This window comes from Carcharodon carcharias, chromosome 13, assembly GCF_017639515.1.
Source record: "Carcharodon carcharias isolate sCarCar2 chromosome 13, sCarCar2.pri, whole genome shotgun sequence".
Lineage (NCBI taxonomy): Eukaryota > Metazoa > Chordata > Chondrichthyes > Lamniformes > Lamnidae > Carcharodon > Carcharodon carcharias.
Window position 1 is genome coordinate 21,247,077 of NC_054479.1, and position 27,962 is coordinate 21,275,038.

Consider the following 27,962-nt stretch of genomic DNA (forward strand, 5'->3'; position numbering starts at 1 on the left):
GGATGTTACTAAAAAATTGATAGAGAGTTGATGGATGTAATATACTTGGATTTTCAGAAGACTTCTGATAAAGTCCCCCACAGGAGGTTAATAGCAAAATAAAAGCACATGGGATAGGAGGCAATATACTGGCATGGATTAAGGATTGGCTAACAAGCAAGAAAAAGAGAGTAGGAATAAAGGGTCATTTTCACATTGACAGGTTGGGTACCGCAAGGATCAGTACTTGGGCCCCAGCTGTTCACAATGTACATCAATGATTTTTACGTGGGGACCAAATGTAATATTTCGAAGTTTGCAGGTGATACAAAGCTGGGTGGGAATGTGTGTTGTGAGGAAGATGTAAAGTGGCTACAGGAGGATTTGGACAAACTAAGTGAGTGGGCAAGAACATGGCAGATGGAACATAATATGGAAAAACGTGAGGTTATTCACTTTGGTAGAAGGAATAGATGTGCAGAGTATTTCCTAAATGGTAAGAGATTTTGTATGTACAAAGGGACCTGGGTGTCCTAACATGCAGGCAATTACAAAAGCTAATGGAATTGCAAGAGATTTGAGTACAGGAGTAGTGAAGTCTTCAAGAAGTTGTGTGTGCAGTTTTTTTTTATTTGTCTAAGGTAAGTGGGCATCTAGCCAGCATTTATTGCTTATCCCTAATTGCCCTCATTCAGGCATTTAAGAGTCAACCACATTGACCACAATGGTCTGGCATCATATGTAGGCCAGACAAGGTAAAGACAACAGATTTCGTCTCTTAAAGGGCATTAGTGAACCAGCTAGCTAGCTGGGTTTATATAACAATCAACAGTGGTTTCATGGTCATCGTCATCACACTTTTAATTCCAGATTTTTTTAAAATTCAAATTTCAAATCTGCCATGGTGGGATTCAAACTTGAGTCCCCAGAGCATTATTCTGGATCTGCTGGAATATTAGTCCAGTGATCATACCACTACGTCACTGCCTCCCCTAGGGTCCCCTTCCCTCAGAAAGGATATCATGGCCATAGAAGGAATGCAGCGAAGGTTCACCAGACTTGTTCTGGGGATGGCAGGACTGTCTTATGAAGAGAGATTGGGGAAACTGGGCCTGTATTCTCTAGAGATTCGAAGAATGAGAGGTGATCTCATTGAAACCTACAAAATACTTAAAGGAATAGACAGGGTAGGTGCAGGTAAGATGTTTCCCATGGTTGGGGAGTCTAGAACCAAGGGACACAACTTTAAAATAAGGGGGAAGCCACTTCGGACCGAGTTGAGGTGAAATTTCTTTGCTCAGAGGGTTGTGAATCTTTGGAATTCTCTACCCCAGAGGGCCATGGAAGCTCGGTCATGTTTAAGGTAGGGATTGATAGATTTCTGATTAACAATAATGTAAAGGGTTATGGGGATGGTGTGGGTAAAAGGCATTGAAGTGTTTGATCAGCCATGATTGAATTGAATGGCAGAGCAGGCTCGATGGGCTGAATGGCCTTCTCCTGTTCTTATGTTCCTTCTAATTGGAGGATATTAAGTCAGTTCTGAGAGATGGGACACCAGGCATATCAAACAGAACTGTATCTCAGTGTTTTCCCACACCCTCCCTACCCAAAAATCACATAGCAATCACTGACCCAGCTCCTCCATTCTGTGGTGAACGCACACAAACTGCTGATGCATTATTAACTGTTGAATTTTATTGTAATCCAGGAGATGAAAACAACGTCAAACAACAATGAGACTAGCAGGTTCTTCCAGCACAAGTGCCCTCTGCCTCCAGGAATGTTTCACCTCCGCTCTCAGCCTGGTTACCTTTCAGCTGAGTGCTTCATTTGAATTCCTGCCGAGGCTCGAGGTGCTCATGTGCAAAAATCACCTGCCCAGCCTGAGATGCTCATCTGCTTTAACTTTCTTGATCTGGGCAGCTTCAGAGTGAACTCTGAAGGTCTGAACATGTTGCATTTGATTCAAAAATGCTTCCATTTATGATGGTACAAATACTAAAAATTAATTGTACTAATTTTTCCCAAAATACACAATGATGGATATGTCCAGTGAGAATGTTTGGAATGGCAGATGCAGAAGTCAGCTGACAGCAACATGCAACATGGTGGCTCTATTACCTCTTGTTAGCATTTCAGCAAGAGGCATTGAGCTAAATTTGATAACATGAGGTTACTGTTTTCTTTAAACTTTTCCATTTCCCTCCCCATAAAGGAAGTTCAAAACCCAGCGGCAGAGCCAGCACGACCACACAAGCTGCTTTCCATCACTGCCTCTGGTATAAGAGCAAGTGTGCCAACAGTGGAGATAATATAAAACATGCCTGCTGGCCTGGTGAGTAATTGAAATGATGCCACACTCCTGTGTTCAGTGTGGCCCACCCACCTCAATAGTCACTGGGAACAAAGAGATGTGCAGTAGACACATCTCCAGTAAGTTTATCAATAGCCAGAGATGATGTAATTTTTAAATGCACTTTGCTTCCAGCTGAGATGAGTGCAGACGTCAGTCAGCCACTAAACCTGCTGACAGCCCAATTCTTCTACATTCACAGCTGAGGAACTGCTGGGATCATGGTGTGCGTGTGGTGGTGGGGGTGTGTGTCTGGATAGGAAGAGGCCATAAGGAACAAATATCTGATGACAAAAAAAAATCAGTTTCCATCACACCCTGTGCTGGCTGCATGTAGAGAAATAGCTGCTGGCATTAGGCCTGGTATATGGGGAAAAACACTTGAACAAAAGTGGAAAATAGAATCAAACATCTCACAAAAAGAAAGTAAACCTTTACATTACTGTGTGGGTCTAATCGACAAACCCTTATTAAGGTATCCTGACTTTAATTTTCTAGCCAAGATTTCTCCACACCTTTTCCCGGAGCCAGTCACTTTTGCTGAGGTATAGTTTGATTATCTGTCCCCCGCCCATCCCCAGTGGCCATTCTTCATGTGTGAGCTTAGTCAGTAAGTATCTAGTGATTATACAAGCAAGCAGTGCATCACAGTCTAATGTTCTCCTGTCCTAACCTGATGGACAGACATGAAGATATACCAGGATAGTGGCCAGGAGCAGGAAGCCAAACTAAACCAGAGACACTGAGGCTACCAACCACTCTACCCTGCCTGCCATCAGCAAAGTCAGCACAGACCAGGGATGGAACTTGGTAACTTGCTGGTCCGTATGGCTCAGCACTGCACTGAGTAACACATTTACCAATTGAGCCACGAGTTTGAACCACTGTGTGGCTTTTAATTGTCAATAACTGGGCCCAAGACCCAATCACGTGGTGCATGGAGTCCTTCAACTGGACCTCTTTGGACCGATCAGCTCTCCCTCTTGTGAGGATGCTGTTGATGTCAGCTGACCGCAGTTCCTTAATCTGACCTGCTCTAGCTAGACCAGTTCTGTTTATCATCAACATACCTTTTATTTTCGAACATATCTCATACAAGAGACAGTAGGAGGCAATTTGTGAGATTCAGGTTACAACAGACCCAATGGGCCTCAGATGTTAACCATATAGTGGACTTATTAGTTAGGGAGATCTTATTTCTATTACTCCCACACCCACCTGCCAACAGATCCCATCTATTTGTTCACTAGTCAGTCAATAGCGTTTTGCCCTCACAGTTACCAGGGAGTTAAATAAAAAAAAAATGTTGATAATTAACAGATGGATGGTTAACGAGCAGCAATGTAATTACAGGGAAATCCAGGCTTAAAACTGAGACAAAACCAGTCAGGTTTACAATCCATTTATGGGTTATTTCCTTCCCCTTCAATTAGGGGCCATAGAGATTACACTTCAACCATTTGTCTATAGATCTTGCTTCAACTCGTCTGACTCCGCCAAATCTTCAGCCTCGGCCTGAACAGGTTTTCCTGCATGGGGGTCAAACTGCCTCATGGGTCTGCCTATCATCGGTGCATAGTAGAAATCAGTTGGCACTTGGGCATCTGGGCTTTCCTTCTTGTAAAATCCCAATTTCAATAGTAACTCATTGATCTCTTTCCTGGTCATTGGCATAAGGTCAACTCGCTGTGCAGACAAGAAGTGAAAGATTAGACTTGCAAATAAAATTGAGGATTGACAGAATCGTGATATCAAGGAATAAACTTCAAATGCAATGGGTTGCTGTACAGCCAGTGTGAAGGTGAGCCATGCAAACCCAGGTGGTCCAAGATACAATCTCTGGCCTTTACTGAGTTAGCTGATTGCTGCTACAGCAGGTATAGGGCACCACAATAAACCTCAGCATTCTTGAACTTTGATGAGGGGAAAGAGAAGACAACCAATCTGGATTACCACAGCTGTTTACTATCACGCATGCTTGTGTGTGTGTCTGTGTGTGTAAACTGATGAGGAAGGAGAACATATAGCTGTGACGCCCCATAATCATGTAGCCTTTTAAAACTCAGCGATGGGCTCACATATAAACAGTGGACACTTGGGTCCAAAACAGAAAACAACTGTGTTCTAGCTCCATACCCCAGAGTGATTTGCTATCTTTAAGAGAGGAGCCAAATGGAGGAAGAAAAAGACTTTGAGCATAAATCTTTTAAATAGTTATCAATGCAACATTTGATTCTGTAAAATACCAAGGTGCCCTATCAACAATGAATTCAATGCAGGCCAAGGAATAGCCTGTTATTCCTGACACACAGCGAGATGGACATGGTTTTTTGGAGGTCATGCATTGCAGACTCAGGATATTGTTGCTAGAATTCTTTAAAGCAACTTCCTGGACACAACCATCTTCAGGCAACTTTATCAATGATCTGGCCTCCCTCACAGGCTCAAGGGAGGGACTATGTGATGATTATTTTGGTGCCCCTATAATAAAACAGCCTGCACCAGGCTGCACGTAGATAATATCTGGGCTGGTAATATTTATACCGCAAGTGCAGACAGGAAAAATCCCCAACCACCTTCCCCAACCTTCAACAATACCTCCATTGTCAAGTACCCCCACTATCAACATCAGAGGGAGTCACCTCTGACCAGAGCCTTAACCAGATCTACCTATACCTAACAAAGCACCTACAAGAGCAGTGCTGAGCTTCAGCACTCTGCAAGAAGAAGTACTTTTTCTGAGCCCACAAAGTGTCCCCTACCTCTTCAAGGCTCAATTCAAGGTTATAATGGAAACTCACCATTCATCTGGATAGGCACAGCTGCAGCAAAACTCTAGGAACTCAACACCATCCAGAAAGATCTGTTTGATTGGTGCCCACCACTGGAATTGGTATCTACAGTGCACTGCAGCAACTTAATAAGCTTACAGCACCTCCTACCCTTGTAACCCTCACCACCAAGAACAGCAAGATGATGGGAACACCATCCCTCCAAGTCACACACCATCCTGGTAAACAGATATCATTGTTCCTTTACTGTTGCTAGGTCAAAATCCTGGAATTTCCTACCCAGCACAGCGAGGGCATTGAGGGAGAACATAAACAGAAGAAATACAGTTCCCAGAGAAGGTAAACCTCCAATTTTCCAAGGCAATTAGGGATGGGCAATAGGTACAATTTTGCCACAACCTGAGAAAAGCATTTGAAAAGGAATGGATCTAACATGGTCAATTAAATGTCACTGCGTAACACTCCACCCAATGAGGAGGGTTCTGGCAATTCTGAATTTTACCATAATAAAACAGACAGGCCCTGAAATTACACAGGGGTTCTCTCTATCTACTGTATAACTTTAACAAGCAATTAGGGGAACGCTCCCCCGACCCAGAGAAGCATCTGAAGTTACAGCAGGAGATTAGAATTTCCAGACTATTATTGTGGCAGGTTTAATGCGTTCTGAAGACTGTTTCACCAACTGACATGATGAGCCTGATCACGTCATTCTGCCCCATGGACAGCATAATACACAAACAACTTTCACATCCAAGGCATAAGACTGAAACTGCCTGTGTCACACAGGATTCAGGCTTAGGTCTGGCTGAACAGGAAACAGTACTGATGGGTGCCAGCTCCCATCAGCCTATACTCCGGTTAGAGCAGGAGAGACATATCAATATGGAAAAGGCTTAAGAAAATTACAAGGTAAAATAAAATTTAGAAAAGAAAATAGCTATGGAATGGTGCAGAGTGATACACTGCCCTTTCACCTTCAAGATTCGGGTTTAATTTAGAGGATAACAATTTCTTATCTGTTGGTTCAATGGATCCCACAAGAAACATGTTTGTGGAGAGTCAGTAAAATTCCAAGTGAGCCCACAGCACAAAAGTGCCCCAAGTTGGCACCAAATTGTCAATCTCACTGGTGCAGTGCAGGCCCCTATAATGAGGCAAGAAAGAGTTAATGTTTTGAATCCAGATGACTCTTCTTCAGAACTAGAACTTCAGTTCTACAGAAGAGTCATTTGGACTCGAAACGTTAATTCTGTCTTCCTCTCCACAGATGCTGTCAGACCTGCTGAGTTTTTCCAGCAATTTTTGTTTTTGTTTCAGATCTCCAGCATCCGCAATATTTTGTTTTTACCCCTATAATGACGTTTGGTTTACGGTATCCAGTTGAAACAGAGTATAAGGGGCTTTACTTCTCACAACCAGTGTTGTACCTCGTGTGTGTGCAAGATACTGAATTGGGTTGCAAAAGTCAAAATATATTTCATTTCCCAGCATGCACATGCACATGCACATGCTGTCACTCTTTTAAATGAGTGCAAAAGGAATTATATTAAAAAAAAAAATCGATGTCTTACAGCTAGCTCCTGGTAAGCGTAGTTCATGAGGACGAGTTCAGGATCCACTCCCGGGAAGTAGGTCAATGCCAGGTTATGAATTTAGTAGCTGGTCAAGAAATATCACTCAGACCCATGGGTACTGTCAGCAGGGAGATCCACCCCTCATGTCGTGGGCTGACTTTCATCTGGCAGCTGCCTCTGGCTACTGGATGATTCTTATCTCCTCCTCACCATGGGGAAGGTCAACCTTTAACACTGACAGCTTTCCCTCTCCCTCTCCCTCCTGCCCTCTCCTCACCCAGAATCAGGGTCACAATCCTACTCACTAAGATCCTTCACAGCACTTGTACATTAACTGATACTTATGGTCAGCCATTACAAGTTGGACACCCCAGCGGATTAGCCATTAAACTGAATAATTTTATTCAGAGAGGCACAGAGCTATGTGGACCAGGGAAGACCTCGTTTTGACTGTGATTTAGTTGTAAATCAGCAAACTTACTCAGAGACACCAAAGGATAGGAAATTGAGAAGGGTTCTTGTCTGTGGTTGGGGTCTGTATTGGGCAAAGTAGATGGAGCTTTACCTTTCATCTAATACACTGTACCTGATCTGAGTGTTTTTGATGCTAACATATCTTATCTATACCTGTCATATATTAAAAAAAAACAATATAACATTTTAAAATGATCTTACATTCAGCTCTTCAAAATTGTAGTTCATGAGGAGCAGTGCAGGAGTTGCTCCTGGAATGTACTTCAACACCAGGTTGTGACTTTAGCAGCAGATCAGGAAAGTTTGAACCAAGAAGGGTCACCGAAACAGGTACTGCAGCTAGAAAGGTGCAGCAGACACACATGGTTTATATCTGAACCCTACCCCTCCACTGGATTCCTCCCTCCCCGCCTTATTTCTTTCTGATGGAGGGGGGGGCGGGGGGTGGGGGGTAGTGTGTGTGTGTGGGGCGGGGGGGGGGGTGGTGGGGAGGGGGGGTGGGGGGGACACAAGTTTCTTGCCCCCTACCATCATTATCTTGGGTTTCTGCCCAAACAGCCAAAGATAGTTATCCAGAAAAAACAGAATGGTGGACGTGTAAATGTACAGCCTGATTGGCTGAGTTTTACAGACTAGGAGGCCTCGGGTTCCATCCCTAGTCTACGTGGAGTTATTTAATCTCAGTTATGGCAGTGGCGAGGCTACTACAATTGCTGCAGTCCCCCTTCAGCTGAGGAGAAGCTTTCTCTTAAATCCATAGCCAGTGCCTTTCTCTTCTCTCAGAGGATGAGCAAGCTGCTCCTCGCACTGGGGTTGCTCAGACAGAGCTGGTTACAATGGGTTGCTGGCATTACATATAGGTCTGGAGAGGGGCTGGGGAATGGAATTTTGGATCTGAGTATCAACATTCTCTTCCTGGTACCCAATACAACCCCAGCATATCTCTAATCTATAAAACCTTTCTATTATGAACCTGACATGTATTCCAAGGTTCTCAAAGGATACTAAAGAGGCAGGTCTTCCTCAACAAAAGCCTTTACCTGTGAATCAGAGAAGCAAAATCAAATAGAAACTGTTAGCTTCAGGCAAGATTAAACCATCTTGTACAACAAAAAAAAAATTACAAATGCTTTCCACAAGAGCACTTCATTCAGAAAATAACATTTTCCCTTCCTTTTTTCCCTCTCCTTCCTGAAGGTAACAAATCTCCCTATTGTAAAGTTCCATGGGCAATCAGCATCTCACGCAAATCATTTTTGATCATGGACAATGAGTGTTGGCTATCCAACTGTGGAAGGATTCACAGCCAAGCTGAAGCTCTTGCTCTTGACATACACACATCAGTGCTGAGTTTCTTTTTAAACATCAGCCAAATTACAGCCTGTATTTGTTACCTACAGTCGACCTCTTTGAACCTCAAACAGGAAAACTAATGTACTGGTTACTGCCCCAGCTCAGCCAATCAGTAAATGCCACTGGCACCTGATTGGCTGACAGCAGCATTTGCAGCTAAGTGGAGCCATCAGTCACTCATGTAGTTGTCCCAGTTCTCAATATTTAATTAGTTTCTGCAAAAAAATGGGCAGGGAATGATTAAACACCGGAGTTTGTGTCTGAACAGTATAAATTTGTTCTTTAGATTGTAACCTCAGTCACCAATTTGTTTCCTTTTTTAAAACTAGTTTTGTTTTTTCTCTCTTGTTTCTCGCTCATTTTTCATTTATTTTGCTATAAACGGCAGCTGTTCATCATTCTGCCATTCACACTTCCTCCAGACTTACTCTAAAAAAAATTATTGTATACACATCTTTTGTTTCTTTACTGTCCCATTACCATGTCCCTCTGGCCTAGCACCACAACGTCTTTTCTCATTTAATCACCCCTGTCTTCCAGCCTATCACAGATCTTCCCTTTTGTTCTTTCCCCCACCCAACCTCCTCTTTCCCTTCCTTAAAACCATGAAAGGTCACAGACCTGAATCGTTAGCTCTGGGCAGGGGGCTGGGGACCATAATGCCAGCCTGTTTACCAGTGCTGCACTTCTACCCAAAGCCAGTGAGATGGCCAGTGGCTGCCCACTCCTGGGCTGATTGAAGCCCTTACGTAGTGAATTAATGGCCATTTAAGGGCCTCTTCCTGATCCTGTTGGATCCATGACAAGTGCGAAGCCTGGCAGCTACAACTGCTCGAGCTGGTGGCAGGCGCTGGGCCCAATGAGGCCCCTCTCCGCCAAGGTATCCCCCCAACCATGTTTCCACATTCCCATCCTGCCCACTCTGGCCCCCACCTGCTGTTTGCCCCCCTCACTGGGGCCTGCCAGCCTGGCCCCAGTGATACACCTACCTCCAACTTACTTTCACATTCAGCTCTGGTGGTGATCTTTGTTGGGGGTCTGTAGGTGGTCCCAGCAATGGCCACCCCTCCTGGTGGTGCTGCTGGTACCAGAAAGCTGCCGGCTATCTGATTGGTCAGCAGCTCTCTGAGTCCCTCCCTGTTTGGAAGTCTTGCCTGAAGCCAATTAATGGCTCAATGATCGTTAAATGGCTGCAGGGAAACCAGACAAAAAGGGGGTGGTCTCACCCTCGACATTTACACAGAGGGGCCGGGGACCCCAGCCCAGTGTAAAATCCCAGCCTCTGTTTCTCTCTCCATATGTGCTGCCTGACCTGCTGAGTATTTCCAGCAGTTTCTTTTTTATTTTATATTATTATTACTTACTTTTCTCTACTTTTGCAATCGTCATTGTGACAGAATGTTGCCCTCCTGGATTTGTCAATGTTTTTCTACCTGATTTCAACGCAGGCAAGGCACAAATTGGGCAAATGCTCTATCCCCACCCTTACAAACAGTGATTACACTTTAATGTGGAACTGATGTGGTCTGTAGTGCCTCATTCAAACAAATGACTGACAGATTTAAGTTTCATTAATACTGTTATGATGGTAAATGTTGGATTTCCTGACGTTTGAGTTATCCAACGCTGAGAATTGTCCACATTTAAAAAGAGCATCAGTCACCGGTGCCAATTTAGCTATGAAACTTTAAACTGTTATGACTTTGCTTTACAACATTTCCATAGTAATTTTTGCCCCCTCTCCACCACAGGATCTAGTTTCAATGTCCACCTCCCAAATTCTAAAAAGCAGGCAAGTAGATTTCCATTGAGAATATTCCTTTATTTCTTGGAGAAAAAATAGATATGAGAGAGAGAGCAAGAAGACAGATTCATCAGACATTATGCCTGCCCTCTATTCATAAGTTAAAAAATTTAACTTACCGTAGATCGAGGTGTAGAAGTCGACCCAGTGTATAAGACAATCCTATTTTTCTTGGCCCCAATTATTGTGATTTTGCATGCACTTGGTGTATAAGTTGACCCCCACTTTTCAGCTACGACATGCTATACTTGTGTTAGTAGCCAGCCTCAATTTGCTGCCACAAATGCATGCAAAGAAATAACACCCACATTGCAGATATACCAGGGGTTCTAACGCCCATAGTTCAACCTTTGGATGTGTGCCTTATCAAGCAAGAATTATGTTTGCGCCAAATGGATGGATGATTGATGTAGAAAAAAGCCTTCACTAAAGGGTGGAAATGTGCACTGTGCCCTGATTGATGTTTTGTGTAGTTTCGTCATCAAATCGTGGGATGCGATTTGTGCACAAACACAGATTGCTCAAAAAATGTGGAATATCCAATTCAATGGAGAGGAAGATGATTTTTTTTGTGGAGGGATGATTCTCAGAGTGAAAGCATCTGATCCAGAGTGGGATCCTTACAATGAAGTCATTGCCAAAGTGTCTCAGAATGAATTTGATGAACTCTTTGCATCACAGCTGAAGACAATGAATTTTATGAGTTTTAAAATGCTTCCATTGTGGTTTTAGGTATCTTGGTACAATTATTTTATTCAATAAACGGTGCCACATTCATTTAATATGAATTACCGGCGTTATTTTTCACATTTCAAAATTTATATATTTTATACTTTTCAACCCCTGATTGTGGAATGAGTTTTGGAGGTTTCAAGGGTTGACTTATACACCCCAACATCTTTGGTAAGTGAAAAGTACTAAAGCATAAAATAGTAAATGCGTAACACTGAACTTCACAGACTAACCGTCCGACTTTGCACAGACTTTGCAAGTAAGGCAAGATCTGCAATTTATGTGTGCTCATGATTGACTTGAACTCACATAACTGTATTTTTAATTAATTGCTCTTCCCTGTGGACAAGCATGTGAAGTCATTAGACAGGGTGCAGAAAGGATTAACAAGAATGGTTCTAGGGGAACTTCAGCTATGTGGATAGATTGGAGAATGTGGGACTGTTCTCCTTGGGGAAGAGAAGATTAAGAGGAGATTTGGTAGAGTTTTCAAAATCATGAGAGGTCTGGACAGAGTAGATAGGGAGAAACTGTTCCCACTGGTGGAAGGGTCAAGAAGCAGAGGACACTGATTTAAAGTGATTGACCAAAGAACCACTGGCGACATGAGAAAAAATGGTTTTATGCAGCAAGTGGTTAGGATCTGGAATAGTCTGCCTGAGAGTGTGGCAGAGGCAGATCCAATCAAAGCCTTCAAAAGGGAATTGGATAATTATCTGAAGCAAAAAAAATTGCAGTGCTATGGGGCAAAGGCAGGGAAATAGGCCCATGTAAATTGCTCTTCCAGAGAGCAGGCACAAATACAATGGGCAAATGGCCTCCTTATGTGCTGTATGATTCTAGAAGCCTTGTTATAGGTGTGGATTTGCCATAGGTAGCTTCAATAATTCAGTGGCATCAGGCACTTTTATAAGTGTTGCCTCGTGTTTGTGGGAGTTGGCTCATGCTGCTGATCTCGACCTGCAAAATGTTAACCCAGGAGTTTAACATAATTAACCTACTGTTACCTGGACCTCACTCCGTGCCTTTAGCCTGTGTACTTCTTCAATCACTTTGAAGGCGAGTTCAGCAAACAGTACGTTAGACGAAGTTTGATACACAACATTAAGCTGCTTTATTTCACAATATATGAACATTGAACAATCAATCAGTAGCAGTTCTCTTTGTATAATACAAAAGTGCAAACACGCAATGCTGTCCCTGGTTAATTTTTAATATCAATCTGCATTATTTCCCGCCCACAACCTTTCTTTGAGATTTCACAGATTTCTAATTCAAAATCTTACCTGTTTATGCAGGGTCTTGTTTCTTGTCTCTGCCTCTTTCTGTTTTATCACTTGCTACCCACAACCAGAGAAATAAAGACTTTCTAATGAGCACCCAGGACAACTCATTCCCCACCCAGTGGGTATGATTGTTCAACCGATTGCGGCTAATGCATTGCTTATTATTTGCAATCTTTGAATAAACGGCATCAAACCCTCTCATTAACATCTTTATTGTCTTCCTTTTAAAAAATAACACACGTATTAAGACACGCATTTTTAAACTATCTTTTCCAGATTATTTCCGTACAGAAGTAGCCAAAAGATGCTGAACTGACACTCCTTGTTCCCCCACTGCTGGCAGTGTTTATAATTGAAGCACACATTCAACTGTCATGTTCAAAAACAAAAACAGGTTTCCTTTATTTATCGATTTCATAAACATCTCAAAGCATGGGCATGTTTATCTCGAAAAGTGGAAAAAAAGAGGAACGAAGGGAGAATCCCTTACCTCTGTCAGGACAGATAACTGTCATCCTCCGCAGGTCTGGAAAAGGGAGAACATCAATCACAATGTTGGAACATTTAAAAGTTGAGACTTTCGAAGCTGAAATCATTCCGACTAAGTAAGAGCCCAGAAAGTGGCACGGGAGAATGCCCCTCCCGTTCCTCTGGGTTGCATCTTATCCCATGTTATCACTCCATCGACACTGGCTTTACCTCCACTCTGCCTCGGGCCAGTCCTGGCGGCTTCTCCAAGTTGATCTTGTAGCAGGACGTCGCCTGAAACAGCCCCAGAATGGCCAGGAGCAGCAGCATGGTGCAAAGGGACACTGAGCGCTTTCTCCAAGGATTCAGCTCCACTGAACAACTCAGTTTTCTGCCCTTCTATAAATCCTGTCTGCCACGTCAGTTACTCCACCACGGCAGATGGGGGAGGTCGAGATCTGGGCTGGAGGCGGGGTCTGAGATTGAAACTGGAGACCAGTTCTGTGCATCTGATTGTACTGTAGCCCATCACCAGGAGGCAACAAGTGAGGCAGAGACAGTTCGTTTCCATGTGTCTCTAATAGCCACCTATCCCGCTTCTCTCACCTCTCTGATCTATTAGCAGATGTGGGCAGCAACTAGAGAGAGACTCTCTGCCAAAGGATTATTGGAGCACTAAGCAAAAATCTGCAAAACTCAAGAAAACAAGAGCCTTTAAAACGGCCCAATTAAACTAAAAACCTTAGCTCAAGTGGAAACAATTTGTGTCAATGAGAAATCACACAACCATTCCTTAACCTTCAGAAAAACAACTTATTAGGATTAACAAATAGATTTCTCAATGACTCAGATATACAGTTTTTCATGTCAGGAAATTTCCAACCTCAATCCCCAGTCTGAGTCAGGTGATCTAAGGGGGACAAGGTAGAATGCTTCCATTGGTCACCAGGCCCATGGAAAATTGGTGAGGATTCCTCTTCCCTATTCTATAGTACGAGAAGTTCAGGTATGTGGATGCTTAGTGATGAAACGAAAGGACTTGGCTGTGATACAATGGAATCATGACCTGTGTCAATGCCACATGTGAAGAATAGGCAATTGGATGACATGCCAGAGGATGTGGACTGCCCATGGAACAGAAGCAGAGGGAATCGAAGAGAAGAAAAATTGCCAGTGCCTTGGAGAGACTGCATCAAAAGATTTAAATTTACATATTAAAATGTTTTAAATGGTACTAGCGAGTAAAGAAAGACTTGCATTTATATAGTGCCCTTCACATCCTCTGAACATCCCAAAGTAATTGACAGCCAATCATGATTACAATATACCAATTTTTGCACAGCGATGTGATGATGACCAGATGATCTTTAGTAGTATAGCTATAGATATTGGCTAGGACACTATCAAAAAGGCACAATCTTGTGTACTATCTGGTGTAGAATGCCAAGATATCAGAGTTGCTCCCTGGTCTGTACTAAAATAGTTGAATTCAGCTGGAGGGTCAATATGGAGGCTGTAAATAGTCTCAGCTCCTTGGGCAAGACAGGGGATAAAGCAGCTGGAGTTCAAGCTGATGATTGTTACCTGATGAGTGGGCAAGATCCAAAGGGCTGGTAATTCCTGTGAACCTCAGCAAAACATCAGTGCCTTGGTGCAAGTGTTAAAAGAAAGTCCAATCTGAACAACATGTTCAGTTCCATTTAGTGATGAAATTACATGTGCAAGTACTAAGGCAATGTGCAACAATGCAGCAATAGGGAAGGAGGGAGAAAGAGGAGGAGTGGAGGTCACAGATATGAAGCTACTGCAGCTTCTCTGGTTAAAAATAAGTATTAAGCTGGCAGTGGGCAAAAACTCGGCCATGTGTTGTGCAGTCATATAGTGCACAAAGGTACCAGGCTCATTTCATGGTTTGTACTGAGGCAGCAGGTCTCAGTTAGTCCACCACTGGGCATTCTACCGTTGACCTCAGTGCCAATGGCTTAACCATGAGAGGATCAGGGTTACTTTCTGCTCCTGATCTGTGTTTAGTAACTCCTGCTGGAAGTGTGTGAATGTGCACATCAGCTGAGGAGAGAGTCGATCTCAGCTGTGATGCTTCCATGTTTGAATAGCCTGTTGAAACACATTCTCAAACACTTATCACTGGGTGAGGCAGCAGAAGATGGAGCCCAAATCTCAGCAAGGGCCAATGCCCTTAGGGAGGGGATTGTAGTCTGACACATATAGTGTTAATGTGGGACTGAGTACAGTACCGCCCACACAATGATGCAAGAGAGCACATGACCCATATCCAGGGTCAATCTAATGTTAGCAGAGCTTTGTGTACCAGCAAGCATGGAGACAACTCCTAGCCTAGGGTCAATAAAGGCTTATAGTTGACCTATGTAAGACCACAAAGACTTCTTCAGACCTACCGAACTGTAAGCAACACCCTAAAACAGAGAGAAGATGAGATTTTCATAGTAGAGAGGTCATCTGCCTTCTCTCATGGAACTTAGCTGTGCCACTGGAGTAAGGCAATTGGATGAGTGACGGAGTATAGCACATGTGCTTTGTGATAAATCATAAGGGAGGCAAAATCAATGAACCAACGCCCGCTTATAATCTTCCATAAAACTTGGGAGATTCCAAATTTTGAGGAATTTAATGATGGAAATAGGGAAGAGCGATTTTCACAGGTGAGTGGATCAGCAACTAGAGGCTTAAATAGAAAATTGTCACCAAAGAATGAAGAAAGAGGTAGAGGAATTGCATAGAGTATAGTATTGGGTTCCTACAACATGAAAAGAAATCCAACACTGTTATGTTCAAAACTTTATTCTTATCCATTTTGTAAAATGGATTTCCTGCAGAACCAAAAAGGATGGCTGCTACAAGTCACATGGCCACAGGGTTGGACCTTTGCTCTGGGAACTACCACCAGGAGTTACAAGAACAAAAGAATCCCTCACTCAGCCTATGGGATCTCACACCTTATTGTACAGATCCCTTATAATCAATGAAAGCAGAGGAAGTGCAGATGAACTGGCTCCTCCAACTGGAACTATCACAGAAGAGAGAGATCAAAACTCATTATACCAGAAGAGATGCTAATAACTACTTTGTATCTCTCCTAAGGAGGAACAATGGAATTCTGGCTAGAAGCACAGCTATCTACTGAGCCACAAGATGTCCCAGAATCAGAATTCATAATAGTTTTTAAAAGAGAAGTGGATGAAGATTTAAAAATAAATATTTAACTGAATCCTGTGATATGGTGAAGGGGGAGAAGAATAGGACAAAGTGGCTTATAGACAGCACAGGTGAGATAGGTTCAATGGCCTCTTTCTGTGCTGTAAAAGAAAAAGGGCCGATGCCATTGAAGCATCAAAGGTTGGTCAATGGTGTGGCTGGGGCTACCTGAGGAGAGGGCAGGTAAAATCATCAGCTAACTCCAAAGAAATAAAATGACTTTGAGAGTGAAATACAACAACAACTTATATGTATATCGTGCCTTTAACATTGAAAAACATCCCAAGGCACTTCACAGGAGCTTTAAAAAGCAAAATTTGACTCTGAAACAGGTAAGACAATGGCTCATAACTTCTGCACTCCCTAGTGCCGTATTTGGAGGGTACCTCAAAGATGCACTGGGGAATCCCCCTGGCAAGTTCCCAGACAAGGGCTTGCATGGCAATTTCCCAGAATTGCTGAAATCCTCTGGACAATTGCACTGCACTGGGAACCATCCGAAAATGCAATTTAAATCGTAAACTTTGGACAGTTCCCCTGAAGTTATACCAATAGTTACTCAGAAAAAGTTAGAAGAATTAAAACCTCTTCTAACTTCTAGGTAACTATTGTAACCAACCCCACAGGATTCTCCCCAATCCCCGTGCCTCCCCCACCCCCACCCGACCCCACAGGACTCCTCCCAATCCCCACACCTCCCCCCACCCAACCTCATGGGAGGAAGTTCCAGAGTTTAGGGCCTTGGCAGCTGAAGGCATGATCACCAATGGTGAGTAATTAAAATCGGGATGTATATGAGGTCAGAGTTAGAGGAGTGCAAATACCTTGGAGGTTTTTTGGGGCTGGAGGAGATTACAGAGATAGAGAGGGGTGAGGCCTTGGAGAGATTTGAAAACAAAGATAAAAATTTTAATATTGTGGCTTAACAGTTACTTAGCTGAGAGCCAATCTAGATTAGTAAATACAGGGGTGATGGATGAGAGGGACTTTGTACAAGATATGGCATGGCAGCAGAGTTTTGGATGACCTCAAGATTACAGAGGGTAGGATGTGGGAGGTAAGCTTTGGAAAAGTCAAGCCTAGCGAGAACCAAAACATGAATGAGGATTTCAAGCAGCAGATGAGCTGAGGCAGGAGTCAAGTCGGTCAATGTTATGGAGGTGGAAATAGGCAGTCTTAGTGATGATATGGATATGCGGTCGGAAGTTCATCTCAGGACCAAATATAGCACCAAGGTTATGAACAGATGGGCTGAAACTTAAACAGATGCCAGGTAGAAGAGTGGAGTTGGTAGTTAATGAACAGGAATTTGTCATGGGGACAAGCAATTTGACAATTTGGAGATACTGAAAGGTGGTGATGAGGTAGAGCTGGGTATCATTAATGTACAGGTGGAAATTGATGCTGTGTTTTTGGATCATGTTGCGTAGGGGAAGAATGTAGATGGGAAATAAGATGTGGCCAAGGATAGATCCTTGGAGGACACCAGAGGTAATGGTGCAGTAGTGGGAAAAGAAACCATTGCAAGTGTTAGTCTGTATACAAACATTTAGATAAAAACAGAACCAGGTAAGAGCAGCACCACCCAACTGGCAACAATGGAGAGGCATTGGAGGAGGATGGTGTGGTCAAAATCGTCAAAAGTTGCAGACGGGTCAAGAATGAAAATTTACCTTTGTCACTGTCACATGGGATGTCATTTGTGACTTTGATAAAAGCCGTTTTTGTACTGTGGGAGGGATGGAAATCTGACTGGAAAGGGACAAACATGGAATTCTGTGAAGAATGGCATGGACTTGGGAGGTGGCAACGTGTTCAAAGATTTTGGAAAGGAGAGGGAGGTTGGAGATTGGTAGTTTGCTAAAACAGAGGGATCAAGTTGTTGGTTTTGTGAGAACATACACCCATAATTAGTGACATAACAAAATGCAGCAATGAAAAGTTAACTTTATTTAACCAGTTATTAGTCTTTTTGTTTTAACTCTAATTGATCTTGCTATAGTCACGTAAAAACAACAAATGTACAGCTGTATCTCCTTTGCTGCAAGTTTCAAATTGATGTAGTATTTATAGCTATCACTAGAGGGCAGTCATTTACAACCTTGGCCGATTGTTGCTGTTTGGATTACAATCACTCACTGTGGTGTTGCAGCCTGGGTTTGGTTTACAGTCACCCATTCCAATTCTGTGGCCTGGATTTTCAATCACTGCAGTCTTAAACCTGGGTCTGGGATGCATGAAACCAGCTCAATTTTACACAGACCCAATCTGGGTTACAGTATAATCCAGCCATATTGTCACCCTGACACTTGGCTGAGGAAGAATAAATAAAAGCAAAATACTGTGGATGCTGGAAATCTGAAACAAAAACAAAAATAGCTGGAAAAACTCAGCAGGTCTGACAGCATCTGTGGAGAGGAACACAGTTAACGTTTCGAGTATGTATGACTGTTCGTCAGAACTAAAGAAATATAGAAATGTGGTGAAATATAAACTGGTGGGGGGGGGGGGGGGTGGGACAGGTAGAGCTGGATAGAGGGCCAGTGATAGGTGGAGGCAAAGAAGAGATTGCCAAAGATGTCGTAGACAAAAGGACAAAGGGGTGTTGACAGTGGTGATATTATCTAAGGAAAGTGCTAATGGTGACATTAAGGATAGAAAGCATGAAAAACAGGTGGCAGATGGCCCTAGTTGGGGGGGAAAGGGGAAAGGGATCAAAATGGGCTAAAAGGTGGAGATAAAATGGTAGATTTAAAAATAGGTGGGAAAAGAAAAATATATGAAAAATATATAAATTATTGGAAAAAGGAGGATTGGAAAGGGGGTGGGGATGGAGGAGAGAGTTCATGATCTGAAGTTGTTGAACTCAATGTTAAGTCCGGAAGGCTGTAAAGTGGCTCATCGGAAGATGAGGTGCTGTTCCTCCAGTTTGTGTTGAGCTTCACTGGAACATTGCAGCAGGCCAAGCACAGACATGAGAGCAGGGTGGTGTGTTGAAATGGCAAATGACAGGGAGGTCTGGGTCATGCTTGCGGACCGACCGAACTTGTACTTACATGGCACCTTTCATGACCCCTGGACACCCCAGAGTGCTTTAAAGCCAGTGAAGTGCTTTTTGAAGTGTAGTCACTGTTGTAATGTTAGAAACACTGGAACAAATTTGCATTTACAGTAAACTGCAAACAGCAATAACAAGATAATTGTTTTTTTTTGTGATGTTGATTGAAGGATAAATATTGGCCTGGACACCAGGGATAATTCCCTGTTCTTCTTCGAAATAGTGTCATGGGATCTTTTACATCCACCCAAAGGTGCACTACACTGCACTGGAGTGTCAGCCTAGATTGTTACAGTCCAGTCCTGATTCAGGAGTAAGAGTGCTACCAACTGAGCCATGGTTGACATTATAGATTTATTGTAAGAACTATATGAGCTAGCTTCCAGTCTAAGGAACCTACCCCTGACTTGACTGAGCCCTTGAAGATACTGATAAGGGGCTTACAGAGCACCTGTCCCATCTCTAATCACCTTTGGTTAGGAATCATCCAGATTTGGAGCCCTACCAACTTTGAGCTTTACTAATCTATCCAAGATGACAGAATTATTTATTTCAATTTTAATAAATCTACTCAATACCAAGCACTTCCCATCTGAATTATCTTCAGTGTTACAACTCAGATAGCCAGGCAGTGATGGCTGAATTGGAACTGAGTCTTTATACACTTACAAACTTTCATTTACAGATACACAAAAAATTTATCATTCACTTCCAATTCAAGCACCACAGCTTCAGTCAGCTTCTGTATGTAAGAGCACAGGTAAAACCCCAGTTAATACCTACCACAATTAAACATCCAGTTACTATGTAATTCACGTACAGAAGTATAGTCATTTAACAGTTCTGCCATAATATGAGAATCAGTTTGAATCTGTCCTACAATATCCTTCTTGACCCAATACAGTCCTTAATGGTCTTCTGACCATTAAGCTTTTGCTATTTTGACTACAGTTACACATCTCAGGCAGAATTTTTCTCTGAGTAGGTGGGAGTGGTGCCCGCCTGACCTGTTCGAGCGTAAAAACGCATGATGACTTCGAGTGAGTGTCCTGATGTCATCGCGCACTCGTGCGATATTTTGGTAGGTGGGCGCGAGCGGGAGCTGGAACCACGTCCACCATTAATTAAGGGGCCTGTTAAGGCCATTAAAAAGGCAATTGTTGCCAATTTTACCTTGCTCGTCGCATGGACAAAACGGGCAGGCGGCTAGCCGACAATTTGCAAAACCTCATCCATGGGCGGGATAAAAAGGGTCAGCAACATTGCCATTGTGAGTAATGAGGAGTTTGGTGGATAGTTTGCTGCTGGTGGCTTATTAGTACTTGACTGCTTCATCTCTGTTCAGCGCTTCATTCTTAGCATTTCCAGGCTTCATTTTGAGACTCGTTGGTGTCTCCAAGGACCCCGGAAGATTCAGATCATGTGGACCCTTCCAGTATCAGACAGCCTTCCTGGTAGTGGGGATTGTGGCCTCCACCAGAGGCACATCCTCTGAGGAGGGAGAGGCAGAAGGGGGAGGAGGCCAGGTGTCCCATTGCAGATTACAGGGGAGGGACTTGTGGGAGGAGAGGTGCAGGCACAGAGGGCAAAGGGCCAGCAGGTAGTCCAAGGCAGAAGGGGCCACAGAAGAAACCACTATCCCGCTGCCAGGCAATGCAGCTACCTCAATGTGTCTGAGGTGCAGTGCCCAAGGAGGCTCCACCTCTGAAGGGAGACTGTGACCTCCACTTGACAGGTGATTGGGCCTGAGATCAGCTCCGACTGTGTGGGGGGACACCCCATGCCAGTGGCTCTGAAGATCACAATGGCCCTTAACTTCTATGCATCCGGCTCTTTCCAGGCGTCAGTGGGGGATCTGTGTGGAGTCTCCCAATCAGCTGTCCATAGTTGCGTAAAGTTGGTGACAGAAGCTCTGTTCAGGCAGGTATTGATCTTCATTCATTCACGTATGGACGAGACCAGCCAGGCAGAGTGAGCCAGAGGCTTCGCAGCGATTGCTGGGTTCCCTCACAACTAGGGTGCCATCGACTGCACACATGTGGCCATCGTGGCGCCAGAGGGTCAGCTGGGTGCCTTCGTCAACAGGAAGGGATTCCACTCTAAAACATGCAGAAAGTGTGTGACCACAGGATGCATATTCTGCAAGTCTGTGCAAGGTACTCTGATAGCTCCCATGATGCATACATCCTGAGACACTCCCAGGTGCCGAGGCTCTTCAGTTCTCCAGCCTGACTGGATGGATGGCTGCTGGATGACAAGGGCTATCCGTTGAAAAGGTGGCTTATGACGCCTCTCCGCCATCCAAGAACAGAGGCAGAGCAGCGGTATAACAGGAGCCATGCCTCCACAAGAGTGGTGATAGAGAGAACCATAGGTCTTCTGAAGATTTGCTTCCGATGCCTGGACCATTCAGGGGGAGCACTACAATACCTCCCCAGAGTGGGTGTCACTGATATTGGTTGCATGCTGCGCTTTCCACAATCTGATACTGGCAAGGGGGAACCCACTGGAGGAAGAGGATCTTGTTGCAGCTGCACAGGCCGCACAGAATGAACCCAGTAGTGAGTCAGAAGAGGAGCATGGTGAACAGAACGCTGAGGACATGGAAGCAGACCTCTGTAACCTGCGGGGAGACAGGGACACCAGGGATGCCTTGATCCAATGCTCCTTCAGCTAGGCTGCCAAATAAGAACTACCACCTCACCCGAAGGCTGCCGCCTCCATCCTGATGTCTGAAATGACCCTTTCCTTTGACCCCAAAGTCCACTCAGTGCCTACGCAATAAAGTTTAGAGCCACCCATGTCCAGCATTACATACTGGCATACCCTGCACCACATTAAATAAAAAATGTGAAGCATACTCAGGCCATTACGACAAAAGAAAATTTATCTCATTTTGACAGTCAAAACAAATTAACAGAACACTCTCTGGTTTTCAACCCCAGACCAATTAAAATAAACAAAATATTGCACAACAAAAGATCACCCATGAATTATCCCTCTTGTGCTCATGATGCCTTAAACTTACATTTGTGAGTGCTACGTCTTGGTGCTTTCCCCCCCACTGGCAGCAACATTGGAGACAACCTGCTGACTCTGCTGTCCTGTTGGCCTTGATGACCTTGGCAGTTGTCCGCTGGCCAGTGGAGCCTGTGCTGGCCCCCCCCGGGATGGAGTGGCCAGTGTCACGGCAGCATCTCCCCAGTTGCCACAGCCTCATCAGATGCCATGGTCACTGGCAGAGGGGCAGAGGAGCTGCTGCCGTCATCCAGAGCACCCTGAGACGATCCCGCAAAGATGACAAGCATCAAGTGCGCCAACGTGATGTCGCTCTGGACCTCCTTGCTCACCATTGATAGACGGGCACCTAGCTGGGATACTGGGTGCTTCATCCACCTCCCACACTGTCACTGACCACCTGAGGTCAGTGCCCGTGTGAGGGCTTGCAGGTCCGAGCGCAACCCCAGGAGTCCCTGATTCTGTTCCCGGAGCTGCCTCTCTGTGATAGTGGCCACTCTCTGAATGGAGGAGTCAGTGCACTCAGCCATGATGGTCAACACAGTGCTCACACTCTGCATGGACTCCTTCAAAATGGAAACCATGGCACGCATACCCTCATGGATCTCTGCCACGTCCTCCTGCACATCCCATTGGACATCCAGCATCTGCTGCCTAATGGATGACTCCAGAGGCTCATCATCTGCCTTCGACTCAGCATCATCCTGGTCTCCAGCAGTCCTCCGACAGCCGGTGCCCTGGGAACTCTCTGCCTCTGCCTGCCTCTCAAGCAAGTGTGAAGTGCCCTCACCTCTGTGCACCAACATTCTAGCTGACGATCTAATGCACATCGAGGTGCTGGTGTCTGCGCTGATGTCTGCTTCAGAGAGCAGGTGTGATGCAGGTGCATTTGGACAATGGCGGTCCTCTGGCGTCAGGGGTGGCTCTTTGGGGTCCTAAAATTAGGTGCATGGTGGCAAATCTAAGGGAGAACAACAACATGTCATTAGTTTAAGTCATCACACTGTCACTGTGCATGCCAGGCACCCTGGTGAGACAATGGAGGTCTGCATCATGGTGCCATTGCCTTTCCATAATCAATGGGGAATCTAATTTTGAGGTTCCCATCAATGATGAGACTATACAAGAATGTTTGCACCATCCGAAACTCTCACCTCTGTGCACTGAGCACTTACCTTTGTCTGACACCCCAGCCTTTCCGCGGCCGGTTGACTGAGCTCTCCATCTCCAAGATGTCCTGCTCGTACCTCATGAGGATCAGGAGGTTTTGGGGGCCTCTGTTGGTCCATGACCTTTCGAGTTGTTATAGGCCATCTTCTCCTGAAAGGACAGGAGAGCGTTTGCTTTGTCCACTCTCTACCTCCAGTGCCATTGCAGCCTGGCCAACCCCACCTGAGGAACACCTTGCAGGGCACATCCAAGTCGTGGCCCTCAAGGTGCAAGGCACTCAGTCCATGCAGCCAGGGCTCACCCCTTGGCCAGCTCTGGCATCATTGACAGTTGGCACTTGGACTCTAATACCCCTGAGCTCCACGGCAGAGGGGGAGGGGGGCAGCAGGTGGATGGTCAAACCTTAACGCTTCAACACACTGATCCATGCCAACACGGTATTCAACCTTCCTGAGTGCAGCAGGTTGTTAAACCTCTTGCAGCACTGGACCTAGGTGCACTGCACAACATCATGGCTGCTGACCACCTCCTCCCAAGCTCTTTTTGTGAGGTGTGGTGGCCTCCTCCTTCCATTCCTGGGGACAAGGGTGTCCTTCCTAGCAGCCACCTCCTCCAGGAGGATGGCGAGGCACTCATCGGAAAACCTTTGGGGCCGGGTGCCCATCAGACCTGCCCTCCCACCTGCCGTCTGCAGCCACACTGGAAGCTATAATTCCCTGTTGACAACACCGAAGATGTCTTCTTCACTGGCGACCTTCCAGAGGCTGCCTGGGTCGTTTTTAAACCAGCTGCCGGGTCACCATTGGACCCTGCGGCAGATAGGCCCCCGCTCATCCCTTCCCGACTCTTGAGGAGCCGCGTTTCACGCTGTGAGGGCTTTAATTGGCCTGCCAGCGTGAAATCGCGATCAGGGGTCAATCGTGGGCGGCGGCTTGTTTCCAGGCCACTCCCGGGCCCAGCGATCACACCCGCCCGCCGAACTCAAAATTCTGCCCCTTGTTGTTTTCTAGAGGTTTCTTGGTAACTTTCTTTTTGGCCATTTTCATCTTCCTCAGCTGCATATGATCATTTTCCATGTTGTCCTGCGTTAAACAGATGCATTATTACATGGACGGCTCTATTCAAAAAAGAGCAGAGGATTCACCTGGTGCCCAATGAACAACTCTCTCTCAGCTACTAAAAACAGATCACCTGGCCATTCAGTCATGTGCTGTTTGTGGAAGATTACTGTGTGCAAATTGACTGTTGCGTTTGTTTACAGAACAACAGTGAATATATTTCAAAAATCATTCCTTGGGCATAAAACTTTGGGCTTGTCTGAGGACATGAAAGGTGTTACAAAATTACAAGTTTGTTCTTTTGACAATCACTTATTGCCGTGTTACATTGAGACACGCGGTTTAGTATTGTAAAGAGAACACATACTGTGCTAATACATAGAGGGTGCATACTGCATTTTAATAGAATTGATAGATTCTGTATTATATATATTCAGTATTAACCCAGCGGGGGTGGGCCTGTTACTACATGGGGAGCAAAACAAGCAAATCTGTGTGAGTTGCTTGTGGTCTCCCAAGATGGTCCCTTGTTCAAAAGCATTCAGAGCTTGATTGAGGGACCCGGCAGGGGGAAGAGGGTTCTGCTGAGAGCCAACCCCCCCCTGCCCTTGCTGCCGACCCTCCTACACCCCCATCCCTGTGACCACCCCCCCCACCCTGCAAAACCCCCTCCTGCCACCATTTACCTATGGCCTGGGTTGTTCTGCAATCCTGGGCATCTTGTGAGTGTCGCTTTGGCAACAGCCACTGCCTCCCCAGTGGCGCTGCTGAGCAAAAGAGCTGCTGGCCTCTGATTAGCCAGCAGCTCTCGGGCAGAACTTTCCACTCTTGGAGTCCTGATCCAGTGAATGGCCTGCCGGTGACCTCTCAACTGCTTGATTGGCTCACAATACGGTGGGCTTTTCCAGGAAGAGGCAGCGTGGGTCTCTCGCTGGCTCCCCAATGGCGGCCGAGGCCATCACCTCCATAAAATCCCCACCATTATTGTGTCTGATTTGTGAAGCTGATTGTCTGACATCTAGTGCTGGATTAGCAGAAATTTCCTCCAAGTAAATGTTGGGAAGAGCGAAGCCATTGTCTTCGATCCCCACCAAACTCCGTTCCCAGCCATCAACTCCATCCCACTCTCTGCCCACTCTGCTTGAGGCTTAATCAGATTTTTCGTAACCTTGGTTCTCTATTTGACCCCAAAATGAGCTTCCAACCACACATCTGTGCCATCACTAAGACCCACCTACATTCATCTCCATAATATCATCTGTCACCAACCCTGTCTCACTTCAGCTGCTGTTGAAACCCTCATCCATATCTTTGTTACCTTTAGACTTGGCTTTTCTAAGATACCCCTGGCTGGTGTCCCACTTTCCACCTTCCATAAGAATCAGCTCATCCAAAACTCTGCTGCCATATCATAACTCACACCAAGTCCTGCTCACCCATCATCCCTGGGCTTGCTGACCTAGATTCATTTCTGATTCAGCAACACCTCAATTTGAAAATTCTCATCCTTGTTTTCAGATCCCTCCATGGTCTCTCCCCCCACTACCTCTGCAACCTCCTCCAGTTCTACACCCCTCTGAAATCTCTCTGCTCCTCCAAATCTGGTTCTTGAGCATCCCCAATTTTTATCATCCCATCATTGGTGGTTGCGCCTCCAGCTCCCTCTGCCTAAACCCTCCCTAAGCCTCTTCGCTTCACTACCTCTCTTTCCAGCTTTAAGATATTTCGTAAAACTTACATCTTTGACCAAGTTTTCAGACATCTGCCCTAATATCTCCTATGTAACTCAATGCCAAATTTTGGTTGATTTTTGATCCCATGAAGCCTCTTGGGACTTTTTATTGTATTAAAGGCGTTGTATAAATGGAGAATGTTGTTAACTAGGTAGAGAATGCACTGTTGTATGTAAAGGATACATTACTTTATAAATATAATATATATATATATAGAGAGGTTACAAATTTCAAAATATATAGATTCAACACCATTATATATGAAAACATTATAAAAATCTATGAAGAATATACATCATAAGTATAGGGAATTAACACTGTATTTTATATCATATACACAGTATTATATATAGAGGATATGTACTAAATTACTGTTACAAATTCAGATCTGCCCTTTCCATGGTTCCAGTCACTTCTATACGCAATAAGATGCTCAACTTTATTTCTGTGATAGAATGACAACATAGTTCCAAGGCAGATGGTATGTGACTTGGAGATAGTGGTGTTTCCTGGAGTCTGCTGCCCTTGCTCTTCTGTGTGGTAGAGGTTGTGGGTTTGGAAGGTGCTGTTGAAGAAGCTTTGGCGAGTTGCTGCAGTGCATGTTATAGATGGTACACGCTGCTGCCACATTGTCCCAGCATCTTGCAAAGCAAAGGGAATTTGACTATATGTATAGATGGTGTCAGCCTGGCTCAGTGATAACACCCTTACCTCTAAGATCATGGTTTAAGAAGATTTACCCCAGGTACCTGCACATATAATCTAGATTGCTACAACAGTGCAGTACTATGTGTCGAGAATGAAAGAGAGGCAGGCTGAGAGGAAATGACAAGAATATATAAAATGGGAGAAAGGGATGGTGTAAAGAGGACAGGAATAGAGTGTATAAAATGCAACAGAAGTGATGTAAGGAGAGAAGAAGAACGAAAACAGAATAAAAGGCAATGGCACATGCTTCAGGCAAATAGTTGGAAAAAAAGCATGCAACAATTGGAAGATTTTTATTTTTATTTTTACTTCCTGGGCATTAAGCATCGCCTGGGCTAAATACAGAAAGAAAGGTGTATGGGGAAGATTGCATGCCCCTTACGGAACCTGATGGATTAGACTTTCACTATTGGAAGGATCATTTGACGGGTTCTGTTACTGGCTTCAGATTCTTCCTGACAGATCTTTCATTCTGCGCTGTGGCCAGATGATGCTTAACGACCAGGCAATGAAGATGATATCTACCCCTACATACTAATGTGTACCTATTGTATACAATAGTATGGATACACTATACATAATGATTTGCATTGATAATATATAATATATAATCATGTATATCTAATATAACATATATCCTCTATATATAGTATAGAAGAAAGAAAAATATGTTATACCTAATATGATGCACATCTTCAATAAATAACAGTCACTTTTTTGGAATTTTTAACCCTTCTTTTCTACAGGAAGGATTTAGAAGAAAAGTTACTTTTGATGTTTTGTTCTTTTCAAAGCATCAAGTCTTCATGTAAGTTAAATAAAGCATCTGAAATGGTCGGTAATAAACTAGCTTTGAGCTTGTTTTCTCGTAGACATAAATAATAAGAAATTCATTCACTTGCCTCAGTAGGGGGAGGTGATGGTGTAATGGTATTGTTGTTGGACTAGTAATCCAGAGACTCAGGGTGATATTCTGGGGACCCCAGGTTCAAATCCCACCACCAGAAAAAATCTGGATATAAAAGTCTAATGATGGTCATGAAGCCATTGTTGATTGTTGTAAAAACCCATTAATGCCCTTTAGCAATTGCCTAGCAAACCAATCTGTTGTATCAAACCACTACAAAGCCTCCAAAAAGGAATGAACTCAGATGGACCACCT

The 27,962-nt window shown here is 44.4% G+C and overlaps 1 protein-coding gene across 2 annotated transcripts; it reads right to left on the minus strand.

Annotated features, from left to right (window-relative positions):
• Positions 1-1,657: 1,657 nt before the first annotated feature.
• selenom (selenoprotein M) lies at positions 1,658-13,253 on the minus strand. 2 transcript variants are annotated; one of them, XM_041201911.1, is made up of 5 exons: positions 13,053-13,253; positions 12,844-12,879; positions 8,184-8,218; positions 6,702-6,780; positions 1,658-4,021 (listed from the first exon to the last, which is right to left on the minus strand). In XM_041201911.1, exons 1-5 carry the CDS (start codon positions 13,149-13,151, stop codon positions 3,800-3,802), a joined length of 471 nt encoding a protein of 156 aa, XP_041057845.1. In that variant the 5' UTR covers positions 13,152-13,253; the 3' UTR covers positions 1,658-3,799. The 2 variants fall into 2 exon arrangements, with proteins under 2 accessions (XP_041057845.1, XP_041057846.1); XM_041201912.1 differs by lacking the exon at positions 6,702-6,780 and adding an exon at positions 7,380-7,458.
• Between the last annotated feature and the right edge of the window lie 14,709 nt (positions 13,254-27,962).